This window comes from Rhea pennata, chromosome 2, assembly GCF_028389875.1.
Source record: "Rhea pennata isolate bPtePen1 chromosome 2, bPtePen1.pri, whole genome shotgun sequence".
Lineage (NCBI taxonomy): Eukaryota > Metazoa > Chordata > Aves > Rheiformes > Rheidae > Rhea > Rhea pennata.
Genome location: NC_084664.1, coordinates 60,579,304 through 60,591,207, shown reverse-complemented (window position 1 = coordinate 60,591,207; position 11,904 = coordinate 60,579,304). Strand labels below are relative to the sequence as shown.

Below are 11,904 nucleotides of genomic sequence, written 5' to 3'. Positions count from 1 at the left end.
TTGAAGGTAAGTAGTTGACTGATTTAAGCTTTCAGTGTCTCTAATGCTTATTGTAAAGCATATGGATCTTCTATAAATTCCTTAAGAAAATCTTAGCAGAGTTTATTCAGAAAAACAAGCATGCACATGCTAGGACACTGCCTTTTCCTTTTTTAAAATTTTCCATTTCCAGATACCTAAGCATGAGTGGAAACTAAAAGGAACAGCTATGTTTTGTTCTTGTAGGTATATTTTTTTTTAATCGTTGTTTAGGTAGGTTGAGTGTGTCTCATTCATAATACCATAGTTAAAACTACCAATTGGTCAAAAGGGGGATTATTTTTGTTCATTTGTAGTGTACTTGATGGTACTCTAAAATTACCTTTGTTCTCTCATTAGATATAATTAATTATTGTCCCATGCGCTTAGGTATTCTGTGAATCTCTGTAACTTGGGGAATTAGGTAGCTGTAATGTTACAATTAATGAAAAAATATGAGTAGTAGGAGTAATGGAGACCACAGTGTGGAAATACTCAACTATAAAGAACAGGTATTGAGGGGCCACTTTAATTCTTCAGTGCTGTTTTGCGCTTTGGGAGGACTAATTAGGTTCTGTGCAGCTTTGGACCCCAGATGTTAAGCCTTTGCATTTAAGTGTGACAAGTACATCTTAAAGAATAATTTGAATTGGTATAGACATCTGGAGATTGTCTGGTCCAATCGCTCTGTTCAAGCTATGGTCAGCTGGAAAAGGATGCCCAGGAATGTGTCTGGTCGAGTTCTGAATATCTCCAAGGGTGAAGACTCTACAACTTCCCTACAACTGTTCCAGAGTTGATCTACTCTCACAGTAAAGAAGTATTTTCTTGTGTTGAAATGGAAACTCCTGGCTTTCTATGGCATCAGGATGATTACCATGTCTGGAAGGGACAGTTCACCAGTCCTTGATGTACCAGATTGACTCTAGAATCAAATGGGATGGGGAATGGGGACCAGGGAAGTGTCTCACCATGTTTCCCAGTGCTACCCTGCCCCCGGCAAAAGGGTGCAGGGAATTTTGGCGGGGTTTCCCTCCTTAGTGTGAAGGTCAGGTAAGGTTAACTCAAGGTATTGCTAGGAAGTCATCCTGTACTTCAGGAGGCGAGCATTTTCTATAAGCAGTGTGACTGCTTTAGAGTTTACTCCAGAAACAGTGTAACTGCTTTAGAGTTGTGCTTTCTCTCTACTGTCTGATTTAGAAAAAAAATGTCCATAGTAATTGAATTGACTATATAGTTGCTTTCTTTTGCGTAAGTGTTCTCAGAATGGGATTTTAAGCAGTTGCATGGTTTCTGTAGGTCCTTTGTACAAAGAGGATGATGCAAGTAAGAAAGAAAAAGATCTTAAAACAATAGAAATCAGTAGCAGAATTCAGAAGCTGAAATAAGAACAGTGTGTGACATGACTTGTGGGCAGTGCTAAGATAGTTCAGTATCATGTTTTCATTTGCTAAGTTGAAATTGCTTAACATTATATTGTCCTGGTTTTATAAGACAGAACAGGATTAACTATTTAGATACATTGCTTGAGCAACTGTGCTAATGTAAGGAATATCTTGAAATTTTATTTTTATATCAAAAGTTGACTAGTTCTGACATAGATTTTATAATCCACTAGCTTTTCTGATTTGCAGTTCTAGCTGCAAGTCTAGTAGGACATGCTTTAATGGAAATATGTGTAGGCCTTTTTTCTTATATAGCAAAGTGAAAGTTAAGTAGTTTGTTACAGTTTAGAGTACTTAGAGATGGTTGAATAAGGTTATTTGAGAAATGCTTCTCACAGCCAGGTACTGCTAATGCACCAGTACGGTGTATACAGTACTTCAACACAATCTCTGGCAGCAAGCTGTGTTCATATTTTTTACAGTCTTCTAATCCTCCAAATCACTTATCTTTCCAGGGATGGAGGTAGTGTCCAGCGCCTTTCTGTCCCGTTTTTGCCTCCTCGGTTCCTGACTCAGCATAGACTGTCCTTGTTTATGCTATTTTTTATCCCAGTTTCTCAAATAAAGTTTTCTAGATGTATAGTTTTTGGGACAAGCTCTTAATTTGCTTTAGGAATTTTAAGTAGCATTTGCTTATAGTCCCAATATGATAGATCGATCATACTGCGAGAGTTAAAGTTTTCATATGTCCTCTACAAGTTTCCCCTGCCATTCCCCATTGTTTTTCTCATACTCTTTTCTGAGATAAGGGATAGAAAAAGAATTAACCTGTTACCACAATACATGTGTTACAACACTGTAGTAGTAGTTTGGTGTACGGCTGCCCAGAGACATGCAAATATAGTTCACTTGTTTTGGAAAAGGGCTTCAAAAAGAAGATAAATTGATAGATTTTCAGGGTTTATGGGAATTAGTATTACACGAACATCTTCATGACCTTTTAGTTCTTTTCTTGGATATAATTTTTTCATAGCATAGAAACATACGTTTGTTTTCTTTGCACTTAGTGTTGTTTGTTTTCCTAGGGATTGATTGTGTAAAAAAGTCTTTTCTAATTTGTTCTATATGTATTTAACTCTATGCACTGCCAGTGATCTTGGCACATTGACATTATATCTAGAACAAATGAGTAACTTTTTTTTGTTATAACTTTGCATAAACAACAGTACTCTTTTTTGTTTTCTATGACTTTTTATTAAGTGCCTCAAAGATTAAATCAGTTATGTATGTTGTGCCCTAATAGCAGCTGAACCTAGTGTAAGAGGAGAGTGTTCCTGTAAGTTGCATATTTTGTTAAATGAGTGACCTGAGTGTGCAGAAGTAATGCTGTTTTAAAAAGAAGTATTTGTCTTCTTGTAAAGTATTATTTTTCTACCATTTTAGCACATTAGGTAACAATGATGTTCATGACCAAATAGTTGAAGAGATTTGATTTGTATACTGGATGAGATTTATTTCTCTCAGGTCTTAGAACCTTGTTTGCAGGGTCTTCTGAAGCTGCATTTCAGTTGTATGAAACAAGGACAGGACTTGTTTGATTTTTTTTTTTTCTTTGTTGCTAATCTAATTATATGCGCTTTCCAGATAGATCTCTGATTTTGATGAGTGGGGCTTATCTGGCAGTTTAATTTTCGTTAAGAAAGCTTTTTCCAGCCCATGTCGTTTGTTATTCTCCAGGAAACAAGGCTAGAAAAGGCTGTGTTTGATGCAGTATTAGTAAGTGAACACAATCCATGCTTTGTTTTTATGGGTTATACTAATTTAGTAATGTCAGTTGAGTTTTTGTTTGTATTTTGACTTCATTTTCCATGTCTTGTGGCTGACCCTGACCAAGATGATTTTGGTGCTCTGTATTATTTAAAAATTGAGATTCTATCTTTCTGTCATTTAGTGATACTATGTGTGTAATTTATTTCCACTGAATGGAATATTTTGCCATGTTTTTACTTTGCTTAGTATAGCATATTATGTATTTGCTGTTAGGATGAATATGAACCCCCTTCTCCCAAACTTATTGATAAAGTATAACAATTTAATGTGTCTTGCATAAAAATGGATTTCAGGCTCTCATAGACTGCTGTTACCTTTTGTTGAATATAAATGAAGATCTAGTCGTGAGAGTAAACAGGTTGCAATGATTTCCTTTGCAAGGTTGTCATAAAGTCAGGTAGGACTTGGATCTAAAAAAGTTATTATACAGAAAATAGACTTCTGTGTACAACAGCAAAGAACTTTTAATAACTTGGATAAAATTGTCTTCATGACTGTCAAGGAGCTGGGGTGGCAAGGTAGCACGTTTTACTCTGTCCTGAAGAAGACAGCAAATCCGTTTGCTCTGTTCACATTTGCTTACCTTCATTAATTATAAGGGCTAGAATTATTTTTGCTCAAATTGTTTATGCTTGTTTGAGTATATATTACTGTTGAATATATTATTGAATATATTACGGGACTTTTCAACATTGCAGTCTGTGATGGCTATCGTGAATGCTGTTTCCAGTTATTCAGTGAATTATTATGGGTTTGTTACAGAGTGCAGCTCTTGAAGAAGTCGATCTTCGACGTAGTGGTTTTGTTTCAGGATGCTGTCAAAATAGTCCTTGCTAGCGCTGTTGTAGCATATGGTCCTTCATTCTCAAAAACGCTGAACAGATTTTGGCATATTCTAGCAAAGCATTTGTGTTATAATATGAAAGTACAACTTCATTGCCTTCATTGCCAACAGTCCTGAAAAATATAAAAAGGAAGCACCTAGTTCCAGAATAATGATCAGTAAAAGTGGAATCTGTGTCCTGTTTGTATCCAACTGAACATTTTGAATGTTATTAGAGTACCTTTTACTCTAATGGTAAGCAGGGGAGGGGGGAGAGAGAGCGCTTGAGCATGAAGAGGTAGGTCTCCTACTCTAACTGTTCCAAAACTATGCACATATGGTAGAATTTGTAGACCTTTTTGGAGCTTGAGTGGTTAGCTGGGAGGGTTGCACTAGGGGCACCTTTCTCCACTTGAAATCTAGTCCAGAAGCCTAGTTTAGGGGGTGATATTTGTCTAAAGAGGGCAAACCCTGTGAGGAAGAAAAGCTTTTTGTCTGCCTTTAACATAGCTGTCCAGAAGTTAATTTACAAGACTACCTGTAAGGATTCAAGCCAGCATTACTGTTTCCAGTGGGAATTCTGACTTGTTCTTCACCTTTTAAAATCCATTGTCTATCTTTATAATGCTGCCTGAGGTGTTTAAGGCAAAGTCTGTGAATGATCCCACTGACTTGTAATTAATTTTTTTTTTCAGCATCTATCACTCAAGTATAATTTTTTCTTTTTTTTAATTGGGACTATATTGCAAGCATCTGATAGATATTAAATAAATGTCTCTATCCTGCCTGTTTAGTCATTCTAACTTGCTCTGAGAGTAGAGGTCAGAATTCATACTGTTAACATGCTATTGTCACTTGTAGAATAAACATGGGTCAAACCGGAAAAAAATCTGAGAAAGGACCAATTTGTTGGCGAAAACGTGTGAAATCAGAATACATGAGACTGAGGCAGCTCAAGAGGTTCCGACGTGCAGATGAAGTAAAGGTATGCTGTTGTTTGGTTATTTAGTTTAAAAAATTTATCAAAACTTTTTTTTCTGAAGTATGAGTTGGTGTGATTCTCTAAATTGTCCTGCAGTTAGCACCTAAGATAATATTTTCATGAAATATTTTGTTAATGTATTGAAAACTAGTTTTAATTTTGTGACTTTATAAGCAGGTGTTATATCTCACACTACATTTATATCTAGTTTAGCATGGAATTACATTCCAAATGGAATTAGAGAGAATATGTGGCTAAAGGAACAGCCATACTTACTGAATATCAGCAGAGATTCTGGAGAGTATCTCTGATTAAACCAGATATAAATGAAAACATGTTCAGAGTCAAAGAAAGGGATAACAAAAGATATTGAGGCTGACTGGTATTTAAACAAAACTAGAATGGTTCAATTTTGAGCGCATTTCTTTCATCTCCATTCATGCTTAACTTTTCAGTAAATGTTACAATGCTTAAGAAGTTAGCAGGTGTGATTTATTTGTAATGGTTAAAATTTGTGTTTAATTTTTAGAGTATGTTTAATTCTAATCGACAGAAGATACTGGAAAGAACTGAGATCTTAAATCAAGAATGGAAACAACGTAGGATACAGCCTGTACACATCATGACTTCTGTGAGCTCATTGCGCGGGACCAGGGAGGTTGGTTAACATGTGTTGTGGTAATTCCAATTACAAGGTTGTCAGCACGTTTTTGTTCTATTGCTGGAAAGTTGGCTGTTTGTTTGTTTGATGTTTTTGTTGTCTGCTTTGGGTTTTGTTTTTGTTTTTTGCATGACATGACTTGGCAGCTAAATACTTTTCTTATGAGTCTGTAAAGGAATTATTACTTACTTCCATCAGATAACTTCTGGAAATAAATAGCAGCCTTTCTAGCTTTGAACTACACATAGAACTGAAACAGCATCTTTACTTCTGAAAATATTTCGATCGTTACTAAGTAGCCTTTTCTCAAATCTTTTTGCCTCGGAGATACTTAGTAAGATCTCAGTCCTGTTGGAGTTGACCCCCCATGGTGCAAATGAGGAAATAGTTTGGCTTCTGTTGGATTAAAACACATGAAAGTTGTGAACATAACCATTTGATCAAGTCTTCTATATACTAATTGGTCATTTACCCACATAAATTCTAAAGGAGTTAATTGATTTGGTGCACTCCCTGTGTTGCACATTCAAATTGGACACTAGATTTGTGAAAAAACTCTTCCATGATTGCAATGCAGTTTGAAAACTTAAACTAGATTTTATGTCGGTAGCTTGGATAGCAGTTGAAGTCCATCCCAACTCTATGCTTTCAGCCCAGGTTAATTTGTATCATTTCTTAATTGCTCCGTAGACGCTTAAACTGAGCCAGTTCGAGGATATTTGACGTGTAATAATATGAAGAGCTAACTCCTAGTAGGATGAATATAGAAAGACATTACTGTGAATAAATAACAAACTTCCTTGAAGATTTTTTTTTTAAGACTCTCCTTTTTTCATCTCTTAAAGTTTTCAAAGGGAACTGGGGGGTGTGTTACACACAGGTGTGTTTGTTTGCATGTGTGTTCAAATGTAAGAAGGAGGGTACTTTTGCCAGGGTGTTTTCTTTTAAACTTGATTGAATACATAATTACATATATACGTGTAAAGGTGTATATAAGTATATATGTATGTTTGTGCAAATATCACATATACTGTAGGATCGAAACTTTTTATAATAGCCTGTAGTAAATGACACAGGTACAAGTTTAATTTTAGTTTTTTGATAGTAATCATATCTTACCAGCAGAGTTAGATTCTGAACATATTATTCTTTTCTCTGTAGCTGAATTCAGCATTCTTTTATGTTAATTTCCTGTCTAAATTGATAAAGTACATCACCAGTAACTTCATTCAAATCCAGTCTATCTCATGAATCAGAAGAATTTTAGTACTTAATTTAAGTATTGCCATAATTCAAAGTACAAGAAATGAGAGAGAGAAATGGTAGGGATTTTAAAAGATTTTTAAAAAATCTTTTTTATTAATATGCTCTATTTCTTCAGAGTTGTATGGGACATTGAACATACAGTTATCTGATGAAAAGGTTTTATGAGAACCTTCATGTGTATGGTAAAGATTGCAAGGTCTCACTGGTGACGTAGCTCTTTTCTCTGTATGTGTTTTCAGTTCATTGGCTAATCTGGTTTGCAAAAACTAGAGACCATAACGTGTGTATTGTGGTAGGCTAATGAACATCAAGCTGAGCTCCAAAGCAAAGCGACTGGGGAATGTATCTGAGATTTGGTACCAAACAGTGGAGTCATCTTGACATAGCTTATTTGTCAGTTTGCAACTTATAGTTCCACAGACAAAAGTAATTTTTTTTTATTTTTTTACTTTTTATTTTTTATTTTTTTTACTTTTTTCACTAAAAATGCATGAACAATTTTCTAGATGGCTCCTAGCTAGAAAACTCAGTGTTAACCTGAGATGGGTATAAAGTATTAAGGTGTATTGATATACACAGCAGAAATCTAATTTTATTGCCTGCAGCTAGGGGAAAAAAAAAGTGTGACTTTTGTCATTCTACCAGGGTACTGTCTCTGTATACTGTTTGTTACATTACTTTGTGTATTTCTTTAGAAATGTGAAGCTCTGTTCATCTTTCCCTTCTGGAAAGGAGAAAGATCTTTTGTCTCCACTTCCTTTTTTCCTTTCAGGTAGCTATGATAGCTGTTCTAAACTTTGTTTTACCTACCTCCGAATCTTTTGTCATGCATTTCCTGGCTGTGTATGTTCCTATCTGCTTCTACTTGTAACTTTTTTCAGAATTCTTCATACTGCTTTACAAGTAATTGAGAAAAAGTGTCTGTATTTCTATGGCATGTTTATCTTTTGGAGGCTGCATAAACCTCTGAGTCTCCAAATACATTCCCATAGCTAAAAACTCGTTGACATGTCTGGAGTGGTCTACTAGGAGTTAGTTTTCACTTTCCTCTGTTTTTTTGTAAACAGTAAGCATAATAAAATGTTTGAAGATAAGATAAAGATAAGTAGACAATAGCAGAGAAAGAGGACAGGAGTCAACAAGATATTTGGAGCATCTGTTTCCAAAAGACATCTTGCTGACAAAAAGTATAATTTATTTATTTTAACATAAAATTTATGTGGTTTCTGCAGTGTATTGATCTAAAACCAGGTGAATTCAGCTGCCTCTGTCTTGAGTAAATTCACTCTTAACACCAGTGTAGCAGCAACAGGTACTAAATCTGTTCTGACGTAACAAACATGATCTGTATTGCAGGCTGAGTAGTCTGAGTAGAAGACTGAAATTGTCACAGCTACTTATATGTGCATCATTATATATAATGAGGAAAAAATCCACCATGACCTATGATCTATTAAAAAAATAATTCTTACCTCTTTTTGCCTGTTAAACCTCTTCTTACTGTTATTCCCTTTAAAAAAAAATGTGCATTTTTGGGAGGCAGATATGTTTAACTTTGACAAACCGTTTGAATTTTGTATGTTGTAGAGTGTTTATTTTCTGTTGTTGTTGCTATAATAAGTGTAATCTCAACCTCTTATTTCAGTGCTCTGTTACCAGTGACATAGATTTTCCAAAACAAGTCATCCCCCTAAAGACTCTCAATGCTGTTGCTTCTGTGCCTATAATGTATTCTTGGTCTCCCCTTCAACAAAATTTTATGGTAAGTTTAAAAAATCATGGGAGGAGAAATATTTGCTGAAAAGGGAGCATTTTAATTTTAGAACTAAACTGCTATTTAGAACTTTGTTGCCAGTTACACCTTTGTATCTTTTTGGTGTCAATAATAAGGCTCAATTCCTCCAAATCAAATATTTATTACTTAAATTACAAACTAAACTTCTGACCTCATTGAACCTCAATATCTAGAAAATGCTACTGTAAAGAGAGAGTTCTACTTAATTCATGTGATCTATTATATAGCATTTAACAAATGCAGATTTATTTTAGAGTGTGTGTAATTAGCATAATAAGAAATGTTTTCTGATGAAATTTAATGTATCTATGTTAGAAAGACAACTGACCAACATACCTGTAGTAGAATAATAATTCTTATGGAATGAAGAGAACTTACTCCTGAGATAGTGGCTGTATAAGATCACCATTATGTATAGACACTGGAGCATATCCTTCTGATTAGTTTGTGTGGGTACAAGCTCTAAAGATAGATTTCTGATATAGGTATTTGATTTATTTGAAAAAAAAAAAAAGCTTATAATAAAGTTCTTTTATGGTATTTTATATAGGGTGACCTTTGCTGACATGGTTGTGATTGTAGTAATCTTAGCAAAGAGATCTAAAACAGCTGGTTTTATTGGTACATCTAAAACATTTCCTTCTGCATCTTTTTATACTCTTAATACTTTTCAATTCATCAGTGTTTGGTTGTTTTGCACTGCTATAGATTCATCAGCAGGAATTAAAAAAAAAATTTGGAGGTTCTATTTGAAATATCAGAAGATAAAGCTGAATTTCAAGGTCCTTAAATCCTACTGGTAGGATACGGGAGTATTAGACATTTAGTCTATATACAGACAAAACAAATTTGGTAAAGGAGTTCAGATTAAACAGTCTGGCATATTTCTGTGCTTGCTGTTTAGACTATTTGGTTTTAGAACCTTTCTGTGTATCTGTGTATGTTGGTTTTTTTTTTTTTTTTTGGTATCGTATTTTCTCTTGTCTAGCAAAGCAATGAAAAAGTGATTTCTATCGCATGTTACAGTGGAAGAGAATCAAGGAAAAGAGAAAGATCTTATAATCAAACAAACACTTCCCAAGGCTAGGTAGCTTACTGTGTTTCAATAGTAGAAGCTTTATGCAAACACCTTCTTAATGTTAGAAGCTAGTGTCAGTATCTTGAGCTAGTCACCACTAGTGCAAAAAGTTGCTAAACAAAGATCAGGGGGTTGTTTTATTTATTTATTGAATTGTGATAATGTGCTGTAGCTGTGAAGCTTGTTTATTAAGTGTGATAATTAGCCACTCTTAGATTGTGAAAATGGTAATGCTGAAATGGTCACCTGTTTACAAATTATTTGAGGAACATTACGCTGTCATAATCGTAAATGTTTTTACTAGGTAGAGGATGAAACTGTTTTACATAACATTCCATATATGGGAGACGAAGTGCTTGACCAGGATGGTACCTTTATTGAAGAACTGATCAAGAACTATGATGGAAAAGTGCATGGGGACAGAGGTGAGCCCAAACACTTGGGTATACTAATCCCTTCTTAATATATAAATAATTACTTTCAATTTTATTTTGTAAGGTCTGATGCTTGCGTGCAGAGTAGTATCTGTAGAACCCCTATTCTAAGCAAGCATTGGGTGTAACACTCTTCCTTATTTAAATATATTGTTTTGCATTTTCAAAAGGCTACGAAGTATTAATGTAGTAGCATGGAGAAAATGAACACTCCTTCCCTCCCCCTCAGGAACATAAAATGACTCATCTAGGTTTTACATGGAGAAGTTCTTGGTCTTCAATTTTATGTTGAGAGCTCTGGAACGTAATAATGTAATGTCCTTAAGTGTGTCCTGCTTAGCAGAAGGTGGCAGAAGATTGTTGAATTCTGACAACACTTACAAATGCGATTTGACAGAACCATTTTTGTATGTTTTTCCTTACGTTTTTATGTTGGAAATCTATACATATTTTTTTCACTGACTATCACAGATGATTGGGTATTTATAACTTCCTCCTCTTAAAACAAACCTGAGGAAAGTTGTACCCTTCTGTTGGTATATTTTATAGTATTTCGCAGGGATATTTTTCGTCTTACTTTTTGTGGGAGCTATACTGCGTGTGATATCATCTGCCTCCTCAAGTTTGATAAGGTCTCTGTGAATAAGCAACCCTTTAGTTGCTTTTTTTCTTTTTTTCCCCCATGAGTCAAGTAGATCTGTGTGCTTTACGTGCCCACTCACAGACTCATACGAGCCTCAGTCTTACAGTTATAAAGGTTTCTCTGACTAATCTGCTTTCCCTTTCACTTAAATATATTTTTTATCTTTTCTTCTCTTTTTGTTTTGGGGGGGGAGGTGAAGTAATTGTTTCTTGCAAATTTCTTATTGATTATATTTCTGTTAATAGTGGAATGATGGAGAAAGGGAGCTATGTTTTGAGTATATTGTGTGCTGCTCATGAAAGTTAAACCTGTGATTCAGTAGTAAACGCTACTCTGTCTTCCACTGATCTTGTTATTAATGTCTTGAGAATAGCTGGTGCCTCTCTTATTTCATGAGTAAAGTCATGTCTTTTTGCCTTTGGTTATTTTGACAGATGTACTTGCTCTCTGACACCCAGAAAACTTGTTAGGTCAAGATAATAACTTAATCAATAATAGAACACTAATTATTAAATGATTATAGCTTTTTAATTAATCTTTTAACTATCTCAAATCCCAAGCTTATGATAGCAGTTACTGTTATTATGGGTCTATCATAACTATTTATCTAAAGTAGAAAGAGTTTCGTTTTTTTTTCCCTCCCAACTTTTATGTGAATGTAACTAAATGTAAATGCTGTGGGAATCTATAATTCAGAGGATTTCTCATGTAGGAGGCAAAATTGTAAATTGTGCTTTGGGAACAGAAATACATACTAACTTACGTGTCTATATTACCATTCTATTTAAAGGTATTTATTGTTCTATTTAAAACATCTTAATGAAGTACATGCCTCTTTCTATTGTCTAGAAAGTAATATATCTATTGGCTTCCTAAAAGTTAGTTTCACACCTGACTCCACTCCAGGTTCAAAAGGATAGTTCTAAGCACTACATTCTCTACACAGTTCTCAATTTTCTTCCCTCTCTCCCTTTTTAAAGAAATAACAA

General features: G+C 34.7%; 1 protein-coding gene across 4 annotated transcripts in view; it reads left to right on the top strand.

The window, feature by feature from the left end:
* The first annotated feature begins 4,924 nt into the window (after window positions 1-4,924).
* Window positions 4,925-11,904, top strand: part of EZH2 (enhancer of zeste 2 polycomb repressive complex 2 subunit) — a 30,798-nt gene continuing 23,818 nt past the window's right edge. For 3 of the 4 annotated variants that reach the window (XM_062567931.1, XM_062567929.1, XM_062567928.1), the window contains exons 1-4: window positions 4,925-5,041; window positions 5,568-5,696; window positions 8,611-8,727; window positions 10,143-10,263. In XM_062567931.1, coding sequence (XP_062423915.1) covers window positions 4,925-5,041; window positions 5,568-5,696; window positions 8,611-8,727; window positions 10,143-10,263 — 484 coding nt within the window. The remainder of the gene's footprint in view (window positions 5,042-5,567; window positions 5,697-8,610; window positions 8,728-10,142; window positions 10,264-11,904) is intronic. The other variant, XM_062567930.1, reaches the window with a different exon arrangement.